The 27,810-nt window shown below is 42.8% G+C and overlaps 1 protein-coding gene across 1 annotated transcript; it reads left to right on the top strand.

The window, feature by feature from the left end:
- Positions 1 to 317: 317 nt before the first annotated feature.
- LOC118839111 (zinc finger protein 260-like) lies at positions 318 to 24,177 on the top strand. The gene is made up of 5 exons (XM_036746554.1): positions 318 to 445; positions 2,103 to 2,257; positions 15,002 to 15,128; positions 16,442 to 16,537; positions 22,427 to 24,177. The coding sequence occupies exons 1-5, from the start codon at positions 379 to 381 to the stop codon at positions 23,929 to 23,931; spliced, it is 1,950 nt and encodes a 649-aa protein (XP_036602449.1). The 5' UTR covers positions 318 to 378; the 3' UTR covers positions 23,932 to 24,177.
- Positions 24,178 to 27,810: the final 3,633 nt, after the last annotated feature.

The raw sequence follows: 27,810 nt of genomic DNA, 5'->3' as shown, positions 1-27,810 counted from the left end.
AGCTGGCCAGCCTGGTGGGTGGTGGCCCAGGTGGAATAGGAGGCCCGGGGTGGAGTTTGGAGCCGTGGGAGGGATCTAGGGCAGGAGAGGGCTCATCCCAGTGGCCAAGGCATTCCATGTGATGGAGGGCTGGGCTTGGGGAGGAGAGGCAGGCAGGGTCGTGAGCTCCCCACCGTGCCTGTGATTGGAGGAAAGGGCCCATCCTGGGGGCCTCCGAGGCTGGGCACAGGGTGGGAGGCCCCGCCCCGAGGGGGCTGGCTGAAAACAGGAACTTGTGCTGAGACTGGGCTGCGTTCTTCCTCCCTGAGAGCCGAGATCTCTCTGCCTTCTTCCCTCATAGCGGAGACCTCTGTGCTTTCCTGCTTCAGAGCTGAGACCATGCTGCCTTCTCTTGGACCTTCGATCTCTGCCTTCAGGACCCTAGCTCTGTGGGTGCAGGTCCCAGGTAGGTCTGAGCCCCCACCCCGCCACAGGCCTGCTGGCTTCTGCTCCCTGTCCCTACCTTTGGGTCAGTTCCTTCTCCTCTGACCGTGGGAGTGCCCTCCAGGTCCTCCTGGAGCAATCCTCCCTCCCAGTCCTGCCTATTGGACAAGCTTCCCTCTGCTAACTCTTTTCCAGACTCCCAATCACTTCCCAAAGGTCCAGGGTCACCCTCCCCAGATTTAAGATTGGGTCACCCTTTCCCAGAATTCAAACCTTACCCACAGGAACCCAAGAATCCTGTCTCCCTGCCCTCAGCTTTTGGTTAGAGACTCAGGTGTTCTTCCTAAAGACGAACCCCCTCCACCCCTCCCACCCAGAACTTGTAAGTCCTGCCTGCCCTGGGGACCCCACCTTGGATGCTGGAACTAAAGCTCCTTCCTGGCCCCCCTTACCTCCTGGGCTGCTTCGCTGACCCACCCCAGGCACTGGCTCCCTTTGTCTGGTCTCCCTTGAGGGATTCCTGGCCTAACGTCTACCAGGGGCCCCAGGATTCCCTCCCAGACCCTACCTGAGCTCCCCTTTCCCAGCCATCCTGCTTCCTTGCCTCCTCTTCTTTCAGAGGCCTCAGGGCCCTGCCAGGAGGCTATAATGGCAATCCGGGCAGTCCTTTTTTGTACTCTTCTTTTGGAATGCTTAGGTAATCAAATAGCTTTGCCTTCCAAATGTAATGACAAATAAAATGGGACTTTGCATTATTCTTTGTGTGAGTGCCTATCAGCACTGAAGTGATCAAGTGCCCCAGGGCCCTGAGACAGGTATGTAAGATCTGACTTTAGAGTTTGACTTCTGGTGGTGAACTCATTAAAACAGTGCTGGTGACAAGACTCTGGGCAAGCTGTTGAAACTGTGCGCCGCAGCCCCTCCCCCCCCCCCCCCCCCCCCCCCCCCCCCCCCGCCCCAGCTTTGGTGACCCATATGTTGGTACTTCTCTGGTAACTATGTATTGGTATGGATAGGCTGGTTTGTGTTATTTGCTCTGTTTATACTGCAGTATTGTAACTTCTGTTTGTATTTGCCCTGAAGTTCTGGGGGCTGATCTTTTCCCCCTGAACTAAGTGAATGATATATGTATGTTTAATTAAACTTAGGTCGTTAACCCCTTAAAGTTGCATTTCTTAGAAAAGCAGATCAAATAATCTGTGCTAGCATCCTCCTTTTAGTTTGTCTTGTGTTGGTCTTTCACCCCCAAAACAACTGCTGGGAACATTGTTGTATCAATGGTAAATCCCAGACTAGATTTGGTCTCCCAGCCTCAGGTTTCCCAGAGCTGTGTCCATCGCCAGCCTTCCTAAGCTTCCCTCCTCCCTAGATTAAACAGGCAGTAGGTTGTCTAATTAATGTATGTGTGTTAGTTTGGGTGATACAGTTCAGGGAGGGCAGAGAATCAATTGGAGGGAGATCTCTGATTCAGGAACCATTTCAGCTCTGACTGTCTCATCCCATTTGGGATCCCAAGGCCCTTCTGCCTCTTGGTTCACTGAAAGAGAATGGGAGATAGGAAGGGGATGGAAGAGAAGGAGCAGGAGATGGTGGGATCATCTTTTCCAAGCCCTGCCAAACCTGTAGGGTGGAGTCTCTGGCCTGAGGGCAGGGCCTGACACTCTGTAAATCTCCCACAGGTCAGCCTCCTGTCCTGGAAGAACAGGAAAAGACTCTGCCCCTCTGGGATCCTTCAGCCTTCCCAGCTCAGCTTTCAGAAGACCAAGACCTGGACCAAGCAGGGAGCCTGGAGTCAGAGGGAATGGCCCCTGGGAGGTCCAGACCCCCAGCCCAGGTGAGTACACTCTGTCCTCAGACTTGGCCAACATCAGCCAAAGAAGCCATTTCCATAGACAAAGGGGATTGTCTATGAGGTTGGCAATCCCCTACCTATGGAATGTTTCTTTTTAAAAATAGGCATGAAATTGAAAACAGTAGTAAAACACTGCCCTGCTTTCTCCTGTGTTTACAACTGATTCAAGGCACTTTGGCATCACAGGCACTAACCTACCCACCCGCACCTGTTAGCCCCAATTTCTGCCCTCCCATGTTCATTTTTAAGGTTTCCCTCATGATCCCAGAGTCAAAAGGATGGCCACTTCACTCATTCCTCTGTCTCCTAGGGTCTTGTCTTTGCTCCCTTTATCCATGCTTAGCACCCCTCCCCAACATCCATAGAACTGCTTCCCTCTCCCCTTTGCTTCTTTGGCCAAGTTCTCCCTGTCACACCTAGAAGACAGGATGTTGTGGTTGTTCTGGAGGGTCTGAGCTGCACAGTTTTATGTCTTTGGTGCACACTGAGCAGTTTGATGCTCCAAGGCACACGGAGAGGGCAGTGAGGGCTGAAAGGACCAAATGCTATGAGGTGGGGTTGGGAGCAGGGTGGGGTGCAGGGTCCTGGCCTCCTGTATACTCTGGTCCAGTGTTAATGGAAAATAAGGCAACTGAAGAAAACAGGTTAAGTTGGCTTCTGGGTCACACTCCCATGTTCAGAGGCCCTTAGCAGAGCTATTTGGACCAGGCCAAAGAGAAGAGCACCTTCTTTAGCTGTAAATGCATTAGCATTTGTGAAGGGCCTTCCCTTGTTAGAGAGGATGTAGGGAAGGGGCTGAGTTTGGGGAACTATTCAAAGTCCTGGGAGTTTTCTTTTCCAATGGCGGTATGGGGGTGCCAAAGGAGACACTCAGCTCCTGTCAGAGAGGCATCAGGCTCGAGGGGAAAGACACAGTGGAGGGACTCACTTTCTCCCCCAATCTACTCTTGACCATCTGCACAACAACCCTGTATGGGAGGTGTTCTTATCGTCTTTATTTCACTATTCAGGAAGCTGAGGCAAACAGGTCCAATGACTTACCAGGGTCATGTAGCTAGTAAGTGCCTGAGGCTGGATTTGAACTCAGATCTTCATGATCTTCTACCATTTCCTAGCTCCCCCAACATTGTCTTTGTGTGACAGTCTTCCTACAACCCCTCCAACATTGACTGCTGCCATTTTTTGTCACTGTGGTCAGTTTTGCAGACTGTGAGATGACGCCTCAGTGTGGTTTTGGTTGACCTTTCTCTTATTAGTGGCTTGGAGCATTTTTTCCTGTGGTTGAGACTACTGGGCAGTTCTTCTTTTGAGAATTCTTTGTTCATATCCTTTGACGATTTATCTATTGGGGAATGGCTATTTGTTGTAGCTTTTGACTTGTTTCAGTTGTGTCTCACTCTTTGTGACACACTTTGGGGTTTTCTTGGCAAAGATTCTGGAGGGGTTTGCCATTTCCTTCCCCAACTTATTTTACAGATAAGAAACTGAGGCAAACAGGCTTAGGTGGCATGTCCAGGGTCACCCAGCTGGTACTAGTCTGAGGCTAAATTTCACTCAGGTCCTCCTTCCTGACTGCAGGCTTGGTGTTCTACTAGTTTCCATTTGCCTATTGATCTTTTTAAAATAATATTTCATTTTTTCCTGGTAACACGTAATTACTTTTTTATTCCATTTTGAGTTCCCAATTCCCAACCTACCTCCTTCCTCTTACCGCTCCCACAGAGTGTATGCAATCCTAGATAGGTTGTACATATGCAATCATGTAAAGCATTTCCATATGACTCCTTTTGTAAGGAGAAAACTTGAACCAAAGAAAGAACCTGAAGAATCGCATGCTTTAAGTCTGTATTTAGACTCACTAATTAGTTCTCTGTGTGGAGGGGCATAGCTTTTTTCATCATGAGTCCTTTCAGATTGTCTTAGATCGAGGTATCACTGAGAATAGCTAAGTTATTCATGTTGTTCACCATACAGTATTGCCATGTACAATGTTCTCCTGGTTCTGCTCACTTCACTCTGCATCAGTTCATGTAAGTGTTTCTAGGTGTTTCTGAAATCATCCTGCTTGTCATATGCCACAGCTTGTTAAGGTATTCCCCTCCTCTGTTTCCAATTCTTTACCACTACAAATGGAACTATTACAAATACCCTTCTCTAAATAGGTCCTTTTCTGCCTCTCTTTTTAAAAAATCCTTTGTGGATGCTGACTTAACAGTGTTATTGCTGGATCAGAGGGTATGCACAGTTTCATAGCCCTTTGATTATAGTTCCATGTTACTCTCCAGAATGGTTGGATCAGTTCCCAAACCCACCAGCAGTGTATTGGTGTTCCAGTTTTGCTGCTTCCCTCCAATATTGATGTTTAGCCAATTTAATAGGCGAGGTGGTAACTTAGAGTTGTTTTAATTTGCCTTTCTCTGATCAACAGACATTTATAGCATTTTTATATGACTACAAATAGCTTTGATTTCTCCGGGGGCAGCGGAGGTGGGGCGGCTACAGCTGCAGTCCCTTCTGGCCCCAGGCCCACCTAGTGGTAGGAATTAAGTGGCGGATCAGAGCAGGAGTGCCCAGCCTGCTGAAGATCTAAGCCTAGTCCAGGTTGGGGGTTCTTGGGGAAGGAGAAGTGCTGGTGTGGCAGAGCTGGTACCTCCCCCCCAAACGTGGAACATAGAACTCTGTAATCTACAAGCAGTCATACCCCGCTGAAAAACTCAAGGGTCAAGTTAGTTGGCTGGGAATATGGCCAGGCAGCGAAAACGCACCCAGATTCAGTCTCAGACTTTAGATTCTTTCTTTGGTGACAAAGAAGACCAAGACATACAGACAGAAGAAGTTAACAAAGTCAAAGAGCCTACAACAGAAACCTCCAAGAAAAACATGAACTGGTCTCAGGCCATGGAAGAGCTCAAAAATGATTTGGAAAAGCAAGTTAGAGAAGTAGAGGAAAAATTGGGAAGAGAAATGAGAAGGATGCGAGAAAACCATGAAAAACAATTCAATGACTTGCTAAAGGAGACCCAAAAAAATACTGAAAAATACACTGAAGAAAACAACATCTTAAATGGCAAAAGAGCTCCAAAAAGCCAGTGAGGAGAAGAATGCATTGAAAGGCAGAATTAGCCAAATGGAAAAGGAGGTCCAAAAGACCACTGAAGAAAGTACTACCTTAAAAATTAGATTGGAGCAAGTGGAAGCTAGTGACTTGATGAGAAATCAAGATATTATAAAACTAAACAAAGAAATGAAAAAGTGGAAGACAATGTGAAATATCTCATTAGAAAAACCTCTGACCTGGAAAATAGATCCAGGAGAGATAATTTAAAAATAATTGGACTACCTGAAAGTCATGATGAAAAAAAGAGCCTAGATATCATCTTTCAAGAAATTATCAAGGAGAACTGCTCTGATATTCTAGAGTCAGAGGGCAAAATAGAAATTAAAAGAATCTATCGATCACCTCCTCTAATAGATCCCAAAAAGAAATCTCCTAGGAATATTGTTGCCAAATTCCAGAGCTCTCAGATCAAGGAGAAAAGACTGCAAGCAGCCAGAAAGAAACAATTTGAGTATTGTGGAAACACAATCAGAATAACCGAAGACCTGGTAGCTTCTACGTTAAGAGATCGAAGGGCTTGGAATACGATATTCCGGAGGTCAATGGAGCTAGGATTAAAACCTAGAATCACCTACCCCGCGAAACTGAGTATCATGCTCCAAGGCAAAATATGGATTTTCAATAAAATAGAGGACTTTCAAGCTTTCTCAGTGAAAAGACCAGAGCTGAATAGAAAATTTGACTTTCAAACCCAAGAATCAAGAGAACCATGAAAAGATAATCAAGAAAAAGAAAAAGAAACAGAAATTTCAAGGAACTTACTAAAGTTGAACTGTTTTGTTTACATTCCTACATGGAAAGATGATGTGTATGATTCATGAGACCTCAGTATTAGGGTAGCTAAGGGAAATATGCATATATATATATGTATATATATATGTGTATATATATGGTTATGCGTTTATATATACATATATATGTGAATGTGTATGTATGTATATATGTGTGTGTGTGTGTGTATATATATATATATATGTATATATATATATATATACACACACACACACATACACAGAGAGAGAGAGAGAGCGCAGACATAGGTTGATTTGAAGATGAAGGGAAGATACCTAAAAGAAATAAAATCAAATTAAGGGATGAGAGAGGAATATATTGATAGAGGGAGATAGGGAGAGATAGAATGGGGTGGATTATCTCCGCATAAAGGTGGAAAGAGGAAGCAATTCTGGGGGAGGAGGGGAGAGGGCAGGTGAAGGAGGAATGAGTGAATCTTGCTCTCATCAGATTTGGCCTGAGGAGGGAATACCATACATACTCAATTGGGTATCTTACCACACAGGAAAGAAGAGGGAAGAAGATTAAAAAAAAGAGGGGGGAATGATGGAGGGGTTGGCATATGGGGGTGGAGCATATAACTAGAAAATAAGATACACAGGCCATGGGTTGTAGAAATTTATCTTGCCCTACAAGAAAGGAAGAGAAAAGGAGACGGGAGGGGAGTGGGGTGACAGAAGGGAGGGCTGACTGGGGAACAGGGCAACCAGAATATACGCCATCTTGGAGGGGGGGGAGGGTAGAAATGGGGTGAAAATTTGTAATTCAAACTCTTGTGAAAACCAATGCTGAAAACTAAATATGTTAAATAAATAAATTAAAAAAAATTGTAGAGGGCCAGCTCTGAGAAAGTCCATTCTGGGATAAGATACAGGCCAGAGGCCTGTTCTTGCCCTTGGGCTTATGGGCTCTCCATCCCTCCCTCAGCATACACAGGCTGCTCAGGATGGAGGCTCTTCAACTCTCCTTGGTACACCCGTGCTCTCTCCAGAACCACCACGGCACACGTGTTAAATACCACCTGTGTGCTATTAACACAATATTGTTTATGGCAAAAGGGGAACTAAGCAGGGGGAAGTCATACATTCTGCAAATGCCTTGCACATAAATTTGTTGATTCTCCTTGCCTAAAAGGGTATATAAGCCCTGTTGCTCTGCATAATAAATGGAGCTGTTCTTTACTCTTCCACCTGGCCCATGTTTTGTGTTTTCTTTTCACTCTTGGAGGCATTCTGCCATCTCTGGCCATTTCAGCACCATAGCCGCTAGCGGCAAAAACCCTTTTTAATTTAATGTGATCAAGATTATAATTTTACAACCAGTTATGCATTGTATGGGTGAGTTCATTCTATTCATATTTACAGTCATCATAATTGTGTGTTTTCCTCCATCTTACTTTCGCTCTGTCAATCCTGCTCTCCCTCTCGCCTTTCGCCCTGTCTTTCCTCACTAGTGTTTTGTTTCTGACCAATGCCTCCCCTTAATATTAATTAAGGTGGGACTTTTTTTTTTTTTTGCTGTTTTCTCTTTTGGAATGCTAAAGTAATCAAATGCCTTTGATTAAGCCTTATTAGGGGCAAAGCCCCAGGCCCACACCCTTTTGCTAACTAGCAGCTAATCCCCATGACCACACCCTTTTGCTGATTAGGTGTGAATCCCTTGGGCCCTGAACAGAGTATGAAAACTGAAAGGTTACCATTTTGTCTGGGACTCTCTCTCCCTCATGGAGGAGTGTTGATGTGGAGACTCTGGGCAGCTGTCCTTAAGAGTCCCTGGCTTGTAAATGTAGATGTTGATGCTTTCCTGGTAACTAGAAATTGTGATTTGGTCTGTTTGTATTGTGTGTGTTTGTAATTGGTTTCTATTTGCTCTGAAGTTCAGATTGCTGGCTTTTCCTCCTATACTAAGTGAATGATGTTTGTATGTTGTATTGAAATATGACTGTTAATCCCTTAATGTTGCTTTCCTTAGTAAAGGAGGTCAAAAGAACCTGTGCTGGTAGCTCTTGTTGTTAGGCTTGTGTTGATCTTTCACCCCCACAACAGCAGCTTGCTGAATTGTGGCTACACTCCCCCAGCATGCCCTTGCTTCTGTCAGTCCCCCGGCCCATCCCTGTCCCTTTCTACTTCCCTCTAAGATGAGAGAGATTTCTATACCCACCTGAGCATGTATGTTATTCCCTCTTTGAGCCAATTTTCATAAGAGTAAGGTTCAAGCCCTCCCTTTCCAACTCTCTCATCTTCCCATTCACTGTAATGGTTCTTCCGTGCCTCTTTTACATGAGATAATTCACCCCCTTTAACCTCTCCCTTCGCTCTTCTTGGAATATAATTCTGACTCTGATATTGTTTCTTTGAAGATCCTCCCTTCACAGTCAGTTTATACTACCATACAGTGTATACAGTGTATACACGTATAATACAATTTACACAATGTATATAGTGACTGTCAATGTATATTCCTTTTAATTGTCCCAGTGGTCATAAAGGTCTTAAGTGTTTCATGTGTCACCTTCCCATGTAGGCATAGACACAATTTCACCTCATTGAATCTCTTCTGTTTTCTCTTTCCTGTTTACCTTTTGATGTTTCTGTCTTGTCTTGTGTTTGAAGATCAATTTTTTTTTCAGCTCTGGTATTTTTGTTGGGAATGCTTGATTATCTTCTCTATATTGAAGGTCCAGTGTTGCCCCTAAAGGACTGTACTCAGTTTTTTCTGGCTATGTGCTACTTGGTTATAATCTTAGTTCCTTTGTCTTGCTGAATATCATTCCACACCCTCTGACTTTTTAATGTAAAACTACTAAATTCTGTGTTAGCCTGACTGTGGCTCCATGACCTTTGAATTGCTTCTTTCTGGCTGTTTACACTCTTTTCTCCTTGACCTGGGAGGCCTGGAATTTGGCTGGAGTATTCCTTTGGAGTTTTCATTGTGGGATCCTTTTAAGGAGGAGGTTGGTGGATTCTTTCAATTTCTATGTTACCCTTTGTCTCTAAGATATCAGGGCTGTTTTCCTTGGTAATTTCTTTGCCAAGAGGATACCAAAGAGGGTCATGGAGGGTCAGACACGAGTGAAACAAATGAACAACAATAACATCCATATAGAATGTATTATAGAATATGGTGTAAGATGTTGGTCTAATCCTAATTTCCTTAGCTATTATCAATAATGCAATGATGGAAGAAAATCCCAAAGAACTAATGATGAAGCATACTGTCTGCCTCCAGGGAAAGAATTGATATTGTTTGCATACAGACTGAAGCAACAATTTTCACTTTCTTTTTTTCAAATTTTCCTGTATTAAGTGACCAATATGGAAATAGTTTACGAGATTGCACACGTGTAACCTATATCTGATTGCTTCCTGGGGGAGTGGGGGACTGAGGGAAGGAGGGATAGAATTTGGAACTCAAAACTTTAATAAACAAAAAACATTTTAAAAAATTTTAATATGTAATTAGAGGAAAATAAAAAGTATTTTTTAAAAAATGTAAAAACAAATCTCCACCATTTAGTATGGCACCTTCCATTGGTTACAGCAGTTTGAGAAATTTTGAATCTTGTAAATGAGTTCACTTACCTTGACCGTGTACTTTCCAGCATGTACGCAGGTGATGACGTTGTGAAAAGAATAACCTTTAAGTCGGTTAGTATTTAATTACTTTCATTTATTTTTAGTTTCATTGGAGGATTAAGTTCCTTTCTTTGGGAAAAGCTAGCCCTCACAGCTAAGCCAAACTAATACAGGTATTCTTCTCTGTCTAGGTGACCTCTAGATTTAGTGAATACACAGACCGATATGGCTATCATTTAATAGTAGATAATTTAGAGGAAGACGCATATCTTTGTAGGACTAAAACAATCATGGTATTGTAAGACTCTTTTCAAAGGCTAAATTCCTCTTTCTGGATTCTGGACAAAGAGGGTTGATGAAAGGCTAGGTTCTTCTTCCCAGTCTTAGTGGATAAACTCCTTTTCCTATTCTTTTAGCTGGAGGTTAACTCTAATCTGAGTGGTCTAATCTTCTAAGACTGAGTTTCCCTTTCTGGCAGCTGGAGGATGGGGTGTGACTGCTAACTGCAAACCACAAGCTTCTGTTTTCCAGTCTTTCTTCAAGCTATAGGTTCCTTTCAAGTAATATTTGGGTTGCAAAACTGATCATTTGCACAGCAAGATTTTCTCAGGAATCTCACTTTGACAGACAGGTTGATAGACACAGGATGAGTCTGGGTTAGGAAAAACTGGGAGGAGCAAGTAGTCAGGTGACCCGCCTCATCCAATTGAATTTTGTTCAAAACATGTTTCCTAAGATTTTTGTAATTTTTTTCATTCTCTTCTATTATAAAAAGATGGCGGCTGGAAAGCAGGGACTAGCATGAGCTCCCCACCAAGTCCCTCCAAAAACCTATAAAAAATGGCTCGGAACCAATTCTAGAACTGCAGAACCCACAAAATAGCACAGGGAAGCAGGGCTCTAGACCAGGACAGCCTGGATGGTTGCTGGGTGAGGTCTACCCTGCACTGACTGGGAGCATAGCATGAGTGGCATGGAACAACCAGACCAGGAGCTGGGCAGGAGTATGCCCTAGCGCCCTGAATCAGTGAGCTGTGGCAGTTACCTGACTTCTCAACCCACAAACACCAAAGACAACAGAGAAGGTTAGTGGGAAAAGCTGAGGGGAGTGGAAGGAATTTGCCAGCCACCGCCCCAGGGGTAGCGGAGGTGGGGCAGCTACAGAACTACAGCTGCAGTTGCTTCAGCCACAGGCCCATCTGGTGGGAGGAATTAAGTGGCGGATCAGAGCAGGAGTGCAGAGCCTGCTGAAGATCTAAGTCCAGTCCAGGTTGGGGGTTCTTGGGGAAGGAGGAGGGCTGGTGTGGCAGAGCTGGCTGTAAGAGCTCTGAAATCAACAACACATCCCCCCCCCCCCAAGCTTAGAACATAGGACTCTTTACTCTACCAACAGTCATACCCCACTGAAAAACTCAAGGGTCAAGTAAGTTGTCTGGGAACATGGGCTGGCAGCAAAAACGCACCCAGATTCAATCTCAGACTTTGGAATCTTTCTTTGGTGATGAAGAAGACCAAAACATACAGCCAGAAGAAGTCAACAAAGTCAGAGAGCCTACAACAGAAGCCTCCAAGAAAAACATGAACTGCTGTCCGGCCATGGAAGAGCTCAAAAAGGATTTGGAAAAGCAAGTTAGAGAAGTAGAGGAAAAATTGGGAAGAGAAATGAGAAGGATGCAAGAAAACCATGAAAAACAAGTCAATGACTTGCTAAAGGAGACCCAAAAAAATACTCAAAAATATACTGAAGGAAACAACACCTTAAAAAATAGACTATCTCAAATAGCAAAAGAGCTCTAAAAAGCCAATGAGGAGAAGAATGCATTGAAAGGCAGAATTAGCCAAATGGAAAAGGAGGTCCAAAAGACCACTGAAGAAAATACTACCTTAAAAATTAGATTGGAGCAAGTGGAAGCTAGTGACTTGATGAGAAATCAAGATATTATAAAACTAAACAAAGAAATGAAAAAGTGGAAGACAATGTGAAATATCTCATTAGAAAAACCTCTGACCTGGAAAATAGATCCAGGAGAGATAATTTAAAAATAATTGGACTACCTGAAAGTCATGATGAAAAAAAGAGCCTAGATATCATCTTTCAAGAAATTATCAAGGAGAACTTCCCTGATACCCTCTAGCCAGAGGGTAAAATAGAAATTGAAAGAATCCACAGATCACCTCCTCAAAAAGATCCCAAAAAGAAATCTCCTAGGAATATTGTTGCCAAATTCCAGAGCTCCCAGATCAAGGAGAAAATACTGCAAGCAGCCAGAAAGAAACAATTTGAGTATTGTGGAAACACAATCAGAATAACAGAAGATCTAACAGCTTCTACATTAAGGGATCAAAGGGCTTGGAATATGAAGTTCCATAGGAAAGTGGAGCTAGGATTAAAACCAAGAATCACCTACCCAGCAAAACTGAGTATCATGCTCCAAGACAAAATATGGATTTTCAATAAAATAGAGGACTTTCAAGCTTTCTCAGTGAAAAGACCAGAGCTGAATAGAAAATTTGACTTTCAAACACAAGAATCAAGAGAAGCATAAAAAGGTAATCAAGAAAAAGAACAAGAAAAAGAAATTTCAAGGGACTTACTAAAGTTGAACTATTTTGTTTACATTGCTACATGGAAAGATGATGTGTTTGATTCATGAGACCTCAGTATTAGGGTAGCTGAAGGGAATATGCATATGTATATATATGTACACATGTATATGTATATACATATGTATATATATGTATGTATGTATATATGTATGTGTATATGTGTATATATATATACACATATACATATATACACACACAGAGAGAGAGCGCGCACAGGGTGAGTTGAAGAAATAAAATCAAATTAAGGGATGAGAGAGGAATATATTGAAAGAGAGAGAAAGGGAGAGATAGAATAGGGTAAATTATCTCACATAAAAGTGGCAAGAAAAAGCAGTTCTGTAGGAAAGGAAGAGAAGGCAGGTGAGGGGGAATGAGTGAATCTTGCTCTCATCAGATTTGACCTAAGGAGGGAATACCATATACACTCAATTGGGTATCTTACCCCACAGGAAAGAAGAAGGAAGAAGATAAAAAAAGGGGGGATGATAGGGAGGGCAGATGGGGGAGGAGGTGATCAAAAACAAACACTTGAAAAGGGACAGGGTCAAGGGAGAAAATTGGATAAAGGGGGATAGGTTAGGAAGGAGCAAAATATAGTTAGTCTTTCACAACATGAGTATTGTGGAAGGGTTTTACATAATGATATGCATGTAGCCTATGTTGAATTGCTTGCCTTCTTAGGGAGGGTGGGTGGGGAGGAAAGAGGGGGAGAGAATTTGGAACTCAAAGTTTTAAAAACAGATGTTCAAAATAAAAAAATGTTTTTTGCATGCAACTAGAAAATAAGATACACAGGCAATGGGGCATAGGAATTTATCTTGCCCTACAAGAAAGTAAGGGAAAAGGGGATGGGAGGGGCGTTGGGGGACAGAAGGGAGGTCTGAGTGGGGAACGGGGCAACCAGAATATATGCCATCTTGCAGTGGGAGGAGGGTAGAAATGGAGAGAAAATTTATAATTCAAACTCTTGTGAAAATCAATGCTGAAAACTAAATATATTAAATAAATTAAATAAATAAAAATAATTTCCATAAATCACACCTTTGTCACAAATTACTGAGGAATTAGTTGACCTTAAAGGTAACCTGTCAACTGCTACAATTACGTCATTATCTACTAGCAAATTTTGTATCTAAGATTATGTTCTGTTTCAGATAGCTAATTTTGAATTGTCACCTTTTTTGCCAGAGATAGTTCAGTGTTTGAGAGGCTGCCAGGCAAAGTGTGGGAGAGAAGAGGTATTAGGGTGACTACAAAACAGAAGGTCCATTGTGCTGACCTCACTGTTGGATGCCTGTGAAAGCTGGATCGTCTACCAGTGCCATGCCAGGAAACTGAATCTCTGCCATTTGAATGGTCTTAGGAAGATTCTGAAGGTCACCTGGCAAGATAAGGTAGTGGACACTGAGGTCCTTCCTCAAGTTAGACTGCCAACATTCACATTCTACTGCAGAGAGCACAACTGCTATGGACTGGCCATGTTGTTCAAATGCCAAAAGAATGTTTGCCTAAAAAAATATTTTATGGAGAACTCATGTGAAGAAGAAAGTCCCAAGGTGGTCATAAGAAGTGACAGAAGGACATTCCCAAGGTCTCTCTGAAGAGCTTTGTAATCAGTTGTGAGACATGGGAGACACTGGCAAAGGACCACCCATCATGGCATGCCTGCATCAAAGACTGTGTCATGCTGAGTAAGCAAAGCAGAGTTGCCATCACTCCAAAGAATGGTGAGATGTGCAAATTGAGAGCACATCACGTGTTCACATGGACTGTAAGTGCCCAACCTGTGGTAGAGCCTTCTGGGCTTGTCTTGTTCTGATCAGCCTTGATCAGACACATTGTACCTCAACCTTGACATAGTAATGTCATTTTGGTTCACTTTCTGCACAAAGAAAAGGAAAGTGACCAACTATGGGAACTAAACATTATGATAAAGAAATATGTGCTATTGATGAATGAAAGGAATCATAAAGAAAAGGCACAAGATGTTTTTCCCATGGCAGATCATGCCCAGGGTTACTTTGAGCACTTGAGGCTACAACAGTTAACTCTCCTTCACTTGGCTAGAAAGTCTCACACCCCTCTCTTAAGTCCAGATTGTAATTAGGATGTCTTATGAATCCTTATCATGTTTTAGCTAGGGAAGACTTTGCTTCAGCCTCTTAGGAAACAGGCTATGTCTTTTACCTTCCTCTCTTTTCTATAATCACTCATAAATGGCCCCTTGCCCCTCCAGTTACACTGTACTTGGTAGCTTCTCACAAATTCCTCACACAATTTTCTTCATAGCATATCACTTCTACTAGTTATGAGAAGGCAGAAATTTCACATCATTTTCTGTCTTTCTCTTCCACAGATCTTCCTGCCTCACAAATAAAACACATACTTTGTCTGAAATTTCACATTCCATAGTAAGACATTTGTCAACTTTATTCAAACTGACCATATCAACTGCTTTTCTCAGTATTCCTTTGGGGTCTTTATGACTTTGTTTCAGCTGTTCACTCTGACCCCCATCAAGGGTACAACCTTTGAGTAAATCCCCTTTCTCTGTTTCAGTTCCCTCCTTTCATTAGACTACATGAATTCTGGAGTCCTTTTCAGCTCTCATTCCTGTGACTTTTGATGATTTAGGAGTTGGTGACATTCAAGGATGTGGCTGTGGACTTCACCTCAGAGGAGTGGGGCCTCTTGGACCATCCTCAGAAGGAGTTGTACAAGGAAGTCATGCTGGAGAATGCCCAGAACCTGCTCTCCCTTGGTAAGGACACTTCCCCTGCCCACTCTGAGTCTGCTATCAAAGGGAATATCTACATTCCTCCATTTGGAGGATTTATCAGTTATTGGAAGGGAAAAGTGCTGGTCTCTTATGTCTCACAGATAGGGTCCTCCTGCTGCCTGGTTTTCCTGTAAAAGTTAAGTACATTGTGTGAAGAGAACCTGGAGGTTTCCTGGTTGCCTCTGAAACTGCCTCTTGCCAATTCTAGGCAGGTTGAGGTGAAAGTTAAGATCAGCGTTGAAGCATCACAGGTGCTATTATGTAGTCCAGCCTCTCCCTTGATGTGAATTTTCTCTGCCAAATCTCTGAAATCTGCTCAGGTGGATTTCCCCTGCACCCCCTTCCTCTTTGGGAAGGGCCAAATATAAGCATCAGTTTGTAGCTTGCAGCTCCTAGCTGTGCCTGGTAGGGCCCGTTTGTCCTTCATCTTCCTTTACATTGCCCCAGATTCCAGCCAGAAGTTGGGAAAGAAAGGAAGGGAACAAGCATTTCTGTTCACCAGCTGTTCACCAGCTGCTGTGCTAAGTGCCTTCTTTACAATATGATGTCATTGGGTGATATTATTATCCCCATTGGACATTTCAGAAATCTGAAGCCAACAGAGGTTAAGTGACTTGTCCACGAGCACACAGCTAGTAAGTGTCTGAGGCTGGATTTAAAACTTGGCATTCCTGACTGCAGGCCCTGGACTCTCTCCACTGCACTACCAGCTGCCTCTAATGTCTAGATAATGGAGATCTGCAATGAGTCCCTCCTCCTATGAAGAAGGGGTACCAGGACCAAATGTTCTGACTCCAAATTGACTCCATGAGCTTCTCCCCATCTCTCCCCAAAGCTCCCAAAATAAATGCTATGGACACCTTGTTTCAGGACTTCTGGGAACCATCCTGTTCTCCTTGCATGCAGGCCCCTGTCAATGCAGGAATAACAGACTGGCCAAGAATCAGAATTTGGGCAAAGTGAGGTTCATTGAGTTCCCCAGCAGGAGAATCTCCCCTGAAGAGGCAATGACTCCTTGAATGAAGAGTCCCAAGGTTTTTAATTGGTTTCAGGGAGTGGGGAACAGCAGGGAGGGGATAGGACCAAACCTGATAGGATCTAATTTTCAGGAGCTCAAGGCTGATCTGGCACATCCTAGTTTGGGTTACTTGCATTACAAGCAATAATGGGAGAATAAGCCAGATCTGTGTGAACATGATGGAGTGATTCTCTAGCTTTTTATGCACATTCTTTTCCCTAAAGAGACCTAAATTACTAGTTTTTCTCCATCTTCATCCCTGATTCCCCATTCCCAGGTCTGCCAGTTTCCAGAGAAGATCTCATCTCTTATTTGGAGGAAAGGGGAGCATCATGGTTGCTGGAGCAAGAAGGCCTGAGGAGCTGCTGTCCAGGTGAGTGAAGGGAAAGCAGATATATGAAAGCTGGGATTACAAGAGGCTTCTGGGTGTGGGGGTGAAGCAAGTGCTAGATCTGGGGCAGAAAGATGTGACTTGGAATTCTTTTTGAGACCCATTTTAGCAGTGGGATCTTGGACAAGTCACTGAACTACTGAGTCTCAGTTTCCCCACCTTTAAAATGAGGGAGTTGTTCAGCATGACCTTGAAGCTGTCTCCCAGTGATGAATCTCAGATCCTATGAAAAGTCAATATTTGGAATCTTGGGGCAAGAACTCAGCTGAATGTGCAAAAATTGGTTAGACTTTCCAGGCTGGGTTCTTTCCTAGACTTTCTTCAAGTCAATGAGCACTTATCAAGTGCCTGCTATATGCCAGACCCTCTGCTAAGGACCAGGGACATAAGGAGATACAAGGGACATTCCCTGCTGTCCTGTAACTCACAGCCTGTGGGGCAGACCACATGCCAACAACAATATAGAAACCTGTCCGGGACAGGACAAATTGGAGCTCATTGGGAGAAGGAAGGCCCTAAAGTAAAGGAAGAGTGGAAAGGTTTATTGTGGAAGGTGGGCCCTAGCTGGGGCTTCAGGGGAGCCAGGGTGAGCATTCTAGGCTGGGGGATGGTGAGGAAAGCCTGAGGAGTGTGGAGGTGGAGTGTTCTGTTCACAGAACAGACGGGAGGTCTGTACCACTGAGTGATACTTCTTTTGGGATGGAAATAAGGTGAAAGAAGACTGGAAGTGTTGGAGAAGGGTAGGTGAAGAAGGGGTAGGTGATTAACAGCCCCAGAGAGGATTTTCTGTTTGATCTTTCTGCTTGGGAGCCACAGGAGGTTGTTGAGTACATGGTGACATGGTCCATAATGACTGGAGAGAGGGGAGACCTGAGTCATCTGGACCAAGCAGCAGGTTCTTGTAGTACCTCAGTTGTGATTTGATTGGTGCCTGAACCAAAGCAGTTACTGTGTTGGAAGAGAAGTGAGTGTGTGGGAGAGAAAGGATTCGTTGCAGAGCATTAGGAAAGTAGAAAGAGGGGAGGGCTGGGAGGAAAAGAATGAGTTTAGTTTGGAGAACCAGGAGAAGAGTGTCACTAAAACATAGAGAGAGGAGAGAGAGAGAGAGAGATTGAAGAAATGGCCAGTGGATTTAACATGTTGGAGATTTTCGGTGATTTTGAAGAGAGGCATTTCCATTGAACAATGAAATTGGGAGCTAGACTTCAGAGAATTTCAGAAAAACCAAGGTAGTTGTAGACACCAATTGTAAATGGATGTCTCCAGTTGTTTAGCTGTGAAATGAAAGAAAGACATAGGGAAATATTTCTTGGTTGAATGGATCAGGTGACTATATGTTAAGGATTAGAGAAGTTTCATTTGTGGCAGTAGGAAAGGTGTCATTACTGCAGTAGAGACTGAAAAGTAATGAAATAGTGGGGATGCTGGAGAGACAGCATATTGAAGAAGATGAGGTACTGCAATGGGATGATTTAGACAGGGAAAGGGGTTTGCTCTAGCTGGCAGAGAGAGGACCATTTCATCTGATGATGGTATCAGAAAGGAAAAGAAGGAATCTGATGTATGGCAGATGAAGAGGATAAGATAGTTGTTGTTAAATATCCAATGTTTTTAGGGGGATAGAGCCAGATTCAGTGTCAGACTTTGGAATCTTTCTTTGGTGACAAAGAAGACCAAAACATACAGCTAGAAGAAGTCAACAAAGGCAAAGAGCCTACATCAAAAGACTCCAAGAAAAACATGAACTGGTCTCAGGCCATGGAAGAGCTCAAAAAGATTTGGAAAAGCAAGTTAGAGAAGTACAGGAAAAATTGGGAAGAGACATGAGAGTGATGTGAGAAAACCACGAAAAACAAGTCAATGACTTGCTAAAGGAGACCCAAAAAAATACTGAAAAAATTACTGAAGAAAACAACACCTTAAAAAATAGATTAATTCAAATGGCAAAAGAGCTCCAAAAAGCCAATGAGGAGAAGAATGCCTTCAAAGGCAGAATTAGCCAAATGGAAAAGGAGGTCCAAAAGACCACTGAAGAAAATACTACCTTAAAAATTAGATTGGAGCAAGTGGAAGCTAGTGACTTTATGAGAAATCAAGATATTATAAAATAGAACCAAAGGAATGAAAAAATGGAAGACAATGTGAAATATCTCATTGGAAAAACCTCTGACCTGGAAAATAGATCCAGGAGAAATAATTTAAAAATTATTGGACTACCTGAAAGCCATGATCACAAAAAGAGCCTAGATATCATCTTTCAAGAAATTATCAAGGAGAACTGCCCTGATATTTTAGAGCCAGAGTATAGAAAATAGAAATTGAAAGAATCCACGGATCACCTCCTCAAAAAGATCCCAAAAAGAAATCTCCTAGGAATATTGTTGCCAAATTCCAGAGCTCCCAGATCAAGGAGAAAATACTGCAAGCAGCCAGAAAGAAACAATTTGAGTATTGTGGAAACACAATCAGAATAACAGAAGATCTAGCAGCTTCTACATTAAGGGATCAAAGGGCTTGGAATATGAAGTTCCATAGGAAAGTGGAGCTAGGATTAAAACCAAGAATCACCTACCCAGCAAAACTGAGTATCATGCTCCAAGACAAAATATGGATTTTCAATAAAATAGAGGACTTTCAAGCTTTCTCAGTGAAAAGAACAGAACTGAACAGAAAATTTGACTTTCAAATGGAAGAATCAAGGGAAGCATGAAAAGGTAAACAAGAAAGAGAAATCACAAGGGACTTACTAAAGTTGAACTGTTTTGTTTACATTTCTACATGGAAAGATGATAAGTATGATTCATGAGACCTCAGTATTAGGGTAGCTGAAGGGAATATACATATGTATGTATGTATATATGTGTGTGTGTGTGTGTGTGTGTGTGTGTATGTATGTGTATATGTATATATATATATATATATATATATATATATATAGACAGAGGGCACAGGGTGAGTTGAAAATGAAGGGATGATATCTAAAAAAAAAAAATCAAATTAAGGGATGAGAGAGGAATATATTGAGAGAGCGAGAAAGGGAGGAATAGAATGGGGTAAATTATCTCACATCAAAGTGGGCCGAAAAAGCAGTTTTGTAGGAAGGGAAGAGGGGGCACGTGAGGGGGAATGAGTGAATCTTGCTCTCATAGGATTTGACCTGAGGAAGGAATACCATACACAGTCAATTGGGTATCTTACCACACAGGAAAGAAGGTGGAAGAAGATAAAAAAGGGGGGACAATAGAAGGGATGGCAGATAGAGGGAGGAGGTAATCAAAAACAAACACTTTGGAAAGGGGATAGGGTCAAGGGAGAAAATTCAATAAAGGGGATAGGATAGGAAGGAGCAAAATATAGTTAGTCTTTCACGACATGAGTATTTTCGAAGGGTTTTACATAAGGATACACATGTGGCCTATGTTGAATTGCTTGCTTTCTTAGGGAGGGTGGGTGGGGAGGAAAGAGGGGGAGAGAATTTGGAACTCAAAGTTTTAAAAACAGATGTTCAAAATAAAAAAAAGTTTTTGCATGCAACTAGGAAATAAGATACACAGGCAATGGGGCATAGAAATTTATCTTGCCCTACAAGAAAGTAAGGGAAAAGGGGATGGGAAGGGGGGTGGGGTGACAGAAGGGAGGGTCGACTGGGGAACGGGGCAACCAGAATATATGCCATGTTGGAGTGGGCGGGAAGGTAGAAATGGGAAGAAAATTTGTAATTCAAACTCTTGTGAAAATCAATGCTGAAAACTAAATATATTAAATAAATTAAATTTTAAAAAAAGTATCCAATATTTTCCATGCAATATAGGACAAATTTTTCTTAGGTGAGGAGGTGAGTGGGGGGTGGAGAGTGGGAGCAAGAAATAATGGAGGGTTGGGGAAGAATGAAAGTATTTGGAAAAGCTGCTGTGCTAAATGAGACAGAGAGTCAGTTATGAGGTTTTTCAGTAATTTCAGCTGTTTATGACTCTTGTGACCCAATATGGGGTTTTGCTGGCAAAGGTAATGGAGTGTTTGCCATTTTCTTTTAAGGCTCATTTTACTGATGAGTTAACTGAGCCCAATGGGCCTAAATGACTTGCCCAGTGTTACACAGCTAGTAAGTGTATGAGGCTGGATTTGAACTTGAGTCTTCCTGAGCAGTTCTCTATTCACTGCAATGACCACTTAGCTACCCCAAGGGAGTCATTTCTGGAGATGTCAAAGGATATACTTGCCACAGTGAGATTCACACTGAGACTATGTAACCTAAATTTGTAATGAACTCAGATACTCTGGTCTTATAATTTTTCCTCCATTCAGTAGCATTGAAGTAGTAGCAAAGGTCACTACCTTACTTAGAGTTAATCCAAGGCTCTGTTTTACATAAATCATCAACCTGTGTCTGTCCCCTCATCTCTGAAGCTCAATCTTTAGCCCATTCTTGAAGAATCATTGACCAGATTCTTTGAGAGGACTGTACTATGAGGTGCTTCAGGAGCCTAGACAGAAGTGTTTGTGATCTTCACTATGGTTCTGGTCAGGTCCCATGAGGGCTAGAACCAGAGAGAGGTCATTCAGCATAGAGAATAAGGTGCAAGAAAGAGCCAGAAACAGGTTGGAGGCCAGAACCTGAATTTGCCAACTAAGACAGAGCACAGTACAAGGACTAAGGTAGAGCCTGGGGCCCGGTGTCAGTCCTGGGCCCAGTCATTCAGTCAGTAAACACTGATTAAGCACCTCCAGTTTTCTTGGCACCTTGCTAAGGATTTGGAACGAAAAAGTCAGTGCCTGCTGTCAGGGAGCTCCCAGTCTGGCAAACAGATATGGAGATGTTTGAGAGGAAGCACCAGACTGGGCCCATCGGTCTTAGCTGAACCAAGGAACTTAAAGAGTGAGGGTAGTAACAGTTTCAGGAGGAGAGGAGCATTAGGGAGAAAGTCAAAGCAAGAATGACAAATTTCAGGCCCAGCTCAGAGATATTGTGGGTTCTGTTCCAGAGCACCACAATAAACCAAATATTGCAGTCAAGTGAGTCACTTGAGTTTTTTGGTTTCTCAGTACATGCAAAAGTTATGTTTACAAAACGCTGTTGTCTATTTTAGGTGCAACACTATTATGTCTAAAAGAATGGCATATACTTTAAAATATTTTATTGCTAAAGAGAAGGGAACTATTATCCTTCAGTGAGTCTTAATGTTCTTGCTGTTGGAGACTGGCCTAGTGTTGATGGCTGCTGACTGATCAGGCTGGTGGTTGCTCAAGATTGGCAATGGCTGTGGCAATTTCTTAAAATAAAGCAACAGTGAAGTTGGCCACATTGATTGATTCTTCTTTTCCCTTGAACTTAAAGCCTCCTTATAGGAGCAATAATTGGCCTGCTTCCAATACTGTTGTGTCTCCTGGAATAGGAGGATCCAAAGAGAGGGAGGGAACAAGTCAACTTACAAGAATAAAAATTTTTTTTAAAAAAACAAAACAAAAGAAACTGGAATTGAGAAAGGCCCTCTCATACCATGGCCAGAGCATGCCCACTTGTAGGGTTGGTTTTCTTGGCTCAGCTGCTGGGATATTTGGAAGGTCATTCGGCCATTCTGAGCTGAGAATGTAATGAGAATGCTTGTCCTGCCAGTATCACAGGGGTTTGTGAGGATCCAATGTGATTGTGTGTGAAACTCTATGTAAATCGGGTTATCCTGCAGAAGTGAGCTAGTGACATTTTCAATGATTGATTCTGTCCGTTGAACTTTGAAGACTTTTCTCTTGGCCTGGGGAAGTAGGATATAGATCACTTATTTTACTTTATCCCAAAGGAGGGAAGGGATTATAATTACATATGTGTGTACATGTGTCTCTGTATGTATATGTTTTATTGTTTGATTCTTACAGAAGGCGAGATTAGACCAGAAATGAAAGAGCCTACTGCCAAGCTAAGCATTTCTGTGAAAGAAATTCATGAGGAAAGTTTCACGAGGGATGGTCCTTGTGACTTCACTGGGAGACAAATCTGTACTGTACTTCACAGAATCCACACAGAAGAGGAACCTTATGATTGTCATTATGGGAAGAATCTAAGTGAACAGTTATCCCTTATTTACAATCAAAAAATTCATACTGGCGAGAAACCACATGAGTGTCAGGAATGTGGTAATGCTTTTAATGAACACTCATCCTTCATTACACATCATAGTATTTACAATGACAGGAAACCTTATGAATGTAATCTGTGTGGAAAGGCTTGGAGAGGCAGCTCTAGTCTTCCTGTACTTAAGAGAATCTACACTGGAGAGAAACCTTATGAGTGTCATCAGAGTGGAAATGCTTATAGAAGTACCTCGGATCTTGCTGCACATCAGAACATCCACAGTGGGAAGAAACCTTATGAATGTGATCAGTGTGGAAAGGTTTGGGGATTTAAAAGCCAACTTGCTCTACATCAGAGAATCCACACTGGAGAGAAACCTTATGAATGTAAGCAATGTGGAAAGGCTTTCAGTTGCAGCTCCAGTCTTTCTCTACATCTAAGAATCCACAGTGGAGAGAAACCTTATGAATGTGATCAATGTGGAAAGGCTTTCAGAATGAAGTCTAAACTGGCTAGACATCAGAGAACCCACACTGGAGAGAAACCTTATGAATGTAAGCAATGTGGAAAGGCTTTCATTTGCAGCACGAGTCTTTCTCTACATCTAAGAATCCACACTGGTGAGAAACCTTATAAATGTGATCAATGTGGAAAGGCTTTCCCACAGAGGACCAGTCTTATTTCACATCAAAGAATCCACACTGGAGAGAAACCTTATAAATGTGATCAGTGTGGAAAGGCATTCCCACAGAGGGGCAGTCTGACTTCACATCAGAGAATCCACACTGGAGAGAAACCTTATAAATGTGATCAGTGTGGAAAGGCTTTCCCACAGAGGGGCAGTCTGACTTCACATCAGAGAATCCACACTGGAGAGAAACCTTATAAATGTGATCAATGTGGAAAGGCTTTCCCACAGAAGACTGGTCTTACTTCACATCAGAGAATCCACACTGGAGAGAAACCTTATGAATGTGATCAATGTGGAAAGGCTTTCAGAATGAAGTCTAGACTTGCGGAACATCAGAGAATCCACACTGGAGAGAAACCTTTTGAATGTAAGCAATGTGGAAAGGCATTCAGTTGCAGTTCCAGTCTTTCTCTACATCTAAGAATCCACAGTGGAAAGAAACCTTATGAATGCGATCAATGTGAAAAGGCTTTTAGAAAACCCTCAGTTCTTCTTAAACATCAGAGAATCCATGCTAGGGAGAAATCTTATGAATGTGATCAATGGGGAAAGACTTTCCCACAGAGGACCAGTCTTACTTTACCTCAGATAATCCACAGTGGAGAGAAACCTTATTAATGTAATCAGTGTGGAAAGGCTTGTACATAGAACTCCTGTCTTGCTGCATATCAGAGAATCCATCCTGGAGAGAAATTTTATGAATGTGATTACCACAGAAAGGCTTTCCAACAGAGTTTGAATCTTGCTCAACATCAGAGAATCTACCCTGGAGAGAAATTTTATGAGTTATTTGGAATGTGATGAAAGTTTTTATGTACACAATCTCCTTATCAAAGGAATCTGATGAATAAAATATCCAAGAGACATAGTGGCTGGTTAATCATTTCATTACTAATGGCTAGAGAATGCTTAATAAAAACAGTGGTCATTTAGCTATATCTTGTAAAGCAAATTTGAAACATGGAAGCCTCTCAACACTCAAATGCCCTTAGATAAGTGGATGCTTGTAACAACAATGTTGCTGGCAGCTACTGTGGCTCCATAGGACCAAAATTACCAGCACACAGAAGGGCTGCTAGCAAAGGCTCTTTGATCTCCCTTTCTCAGGAAAGCAACTTTGAGGGGTTACAATCTCACTTTAATTAAACATACATATATCCTTTACTTATTTTGGGGGGAAAAACCAGCACCCTGACCTTCAGGGCAAACACAAACAGAAAATATAAACAGGCTTTTGTCTTATCAGATCACAATACATATTCATCAGAGAAGCAGTAACATCTGGGTTCTTCAAAGCCAGGGCGGGGACAGTCTTCAACTGGCTACCCTGAGTCTCATCACCAGCAATCTATCAATCTTCCAGCACATACACCCTGTCCAGGCCTCATTTAGTCATTTAGGGTATGGGAAAGTTCTTCTATTCCTAGCACCACATCTTCTACATTGCTTCCAATCAATGATTCTCCCTTACCTTATTGTTGACAAGCACTCCAAAACAGAAAGACAACAAAAAGTTCCCACCCTTCCTGACCTATTCATAGAAAGCCTAAAGTCATTAGAGGCACTTGATGGCCTCAGCATCCTAAAGGGAGGACCCCCTAAAAGTCCTGCCCTGATTACCATAATAATGTTGCCAACAGGTATAAATCAACTCTAATTGCTTCAAAATTATTGACAATGCATATTCTGATGAGAAGTGGTCTTATTTTAATGAGAGGCTGGGGGACTTGACTCATCCTTCAGTTCTGGGCAAGGAGACTTATCTCTTCTCAGACCAGCCATGCCTACTGCAATCTAGACAAACCAGGGAATCACTTCCCCTCAGATCTCAGACCTGCCTGACTAAAACACAATGGTCCAGAATTCACCTAGACTAAAAGCTCTTTCCCTTTTGGTCAGATCTAAACTTTCCTAGCTAGGTAGGTGTTGCCCAAGATTTCATCTCATCACCTGTCCTGCCCTTCAAAGGCTAGCTGAATCACCTAGAGGGGCTGATTTCTGAATGAGGAACTAGAAAAAGGGAAAAAACTTAGTCCTAAATTAATAAGTCGTCATTAATGTGAGAGAAAGAATCATTTCTCTCACGTCAGAGAATCCATTGTAGAGGACATACCTTGTTAATATAATCAATATAAAAAGGTATTCAGGCTAAAGCCATCTCTCATTTTCCCTCAGAGAATTCACACGAGATTGAAGCCACTCCTGTAATGAATGTAGAAAGACATCAGGTGAAATATAGAACTTGTTAGACATCAGAAATTTCACCTTGTGAACAAGCCCTATCTGGACTCAATTGGGAAGGTCTGCAGCCAGAGCTCATGTCTTCACTTTCATCAAGTATTCATAGTGGAGAGAAGGCTTATGAATGTGCTCAGTGGGATCTGTCTTTTCCTAGAAGATGGAGGTCACTAGATACCACAATTTTCACACTGGGAGGAAGCCTTATAAGAGCAATACTTGTGGGATGACCTTCACCTGGAGCTCATATGTGTGTGTACATTGGAGAAATCTTCCTGGAGATAAAATTTATAAATCTAATTAATGAGGGAAGGCATCTCCCTGCAGCACAGACTTCATGAGACATCACAAATCTCATATTGTGCATAAAAGCCTGAAAATAGATTGAATTTTGTTCTGAGATCCTAAGGTCTCTTCTAACTCCCTTAAAATATTCCATAGCCACCTAAGGTAAAACCTGCCACTACCTTGCTCACTTAACTCTCTTCCAACTGCAGTGAGAGAATCCTTTCTAGCTCATGTCTCAAGCTGTCCTAGGGTGGTAATCTGCTTCAGTGCTCTGAAACTGGTTCTGAGCCATCATTGCGAGGTGGAACCATCATTTAACAGCAGCTGCAGAAGTTTTGAATTCTGTGGATAAGTTCACTTACCTAGGTAGGGTACTTTCCAGAGATGTATACATTAATAATGAGGTTCATGCATGCATTGCCAGAGCTAGCTCAGTGTTTGGGAGGCTGTGAAGGAAAGTGTGGGAGAGAAGGGGTATTAGACAGACTACCAAACTGAAGGTCTACAGAGCCGTGGTGGTGACTTCATTGTTGTATGCCTGTGAAACCTGGGCAGTGTATATGTACCATGCCAGGGAAGTGAATCCCTTTCATGTGAATTGTCTTAGGAAGATTCTGAAGATCACCTGGCAGGATAAGGTACCAGACCCTAAACTGCCAAACATTCAAACTCAGCTTCAGGGAGCACAGCTGTGATGGGCTGGCCCTGTTGTTGGAATACAGAATGTATTCTTGCCAGAAAGACTATTTCATGGAGGACTCCCACAGGGCAAGTGTTCACATGGTGGTCAGAAGAAGGGATACAAGGACACTCTCAAGAACTTTGGAATTGATTGTGTGACATGGGAGACACTGGCCCAGGAGTGCTGAGTCTGTTGATCCCTCATCAGAGAAGGTGCTGTGCTCTATGAGCAAGGCAGAATTGAAACAGCTCAAAGGAAATACAGAATGCACAAATTTAGAGTACCTACCCCAAATGTCCTAGTGGACTCTTTGTGCTAGACCTGCGGTAGAGCATTCTGAGCTTATATTGGTGTGATGAGCCACAGTGGGACACATTGAAACTTGACTCTAGCACAGTGATGTTATTTTGGTCCTCTTGGCGAACAAAGGACAACCACCACCCAACCAATCAGTCTTTCAGAGCCTTCAGGCCCCCTACCAGGGGGCTGAATGTCAGACTGGATTTTGTGTCCCAGCTTCAGGCTTCCCCTGGTCATTCCCTGGTGGCTCCATCCCAGAGTTGTCCCCACCCCAACCTTCCCAAGCTTCCCTCCTCCCTAGATCAAGCAGTCAGTCTGTTGTCTAGATACCATGTCAGCGTGTTAGTTGGGGAGAGGGGGTGCAGAGAGGGCAGAAAACTAACTGGAGGGAGATCTCAGATTCTGGAGCCATTCAGGCTCTGATTGGTCTCATCCCACCTGGGATGCCAAGCCTCTTCTGCCTCTTGGTTCTGTGAAGGAGATTGGGAGAGAGGAAGGGGACAGAAGAGAAGGAGCAGGAGAGAGTGGGATCATCTTTTCCAAGCTCTACCATACCAGTAGGTTGGAGTATCTGCCCTGAGGGCTTGTCCAGACAGTCTCTAAATCCCATTAGACCAGCCTCCTGCCCTGGGAGTGCACTCTGTCCTCAGACTTGACCAACAACAGCCAAAGAGGCCATTTCCAGTGACAAAGAGGATTGTCTATGAGGCTGGCAATCCCCTACCTATGGACTGCTTCTTTACAAAAATAGGCAGGAAATTGAAAAAAAGTAGTAACAACAGTGCCCTGCTCTCTCCGTTTTCAGTTGATGTGAGGGATTTTCCCATCACAAGGACTAACTACCCACCCTCTCCATCTCCATCCCAATTGTGGTCCTCCTGTGTTCATTGCTAAATTTTAAATGTATTTTACCTTAATGGTGCATCTGCCCTTCGAGGGTCAAACACCCCGACTATCCTGGGATCTGCCGGTAAATGAGCCCCGTTCTA

Source organism: Trichosurus vulpecula, chromosome 2, assembly GCF_011100635.1.
Source record: "Trichosurus vulpecula isolate mTriVul1 chromosome 2, mTriVul1.pri, whole genome shotgun sequence".
NCBI classification, from domain to species: domain Eukaryota; kingdom Metazoa; phylum Chordata; class Mammalia; order Diprotodontia; family Phalangeridae; genus Trichosurus; species Trichosurus vulpecula.
This window is presented reverse-complemented; position numbering and strand designations above follow the sequence as displayed.

What these genes read in the sequence shown, in the direction of transcription:
- LOC118839111 (XM_036746554.1), top strand. Translation starts at nt 379, where the DNA reads ATGCTGCCTTCTCTTGGACCTTCGATCTCTGCCTTCAGGACCCTAGCT. An exon ending in TCTGTGGGTGCAGGTCCCAG is followed by an intron (nt 446 to 2,102) that starts GTAGGTCTGAGC and finishes AATCTCCCACAG; the next exon opens with GTCAGCCTCCTGTCCTGGAA. An exon ending in GGTCCAGACCCCCAGCCCAG is followed by an intron (nt 2,258 to 15,001) that starts GTGAGTACACTC and finishes TTGATGATTTAG; the next exon opens with GAGTTGGTGACATTCAAGGA.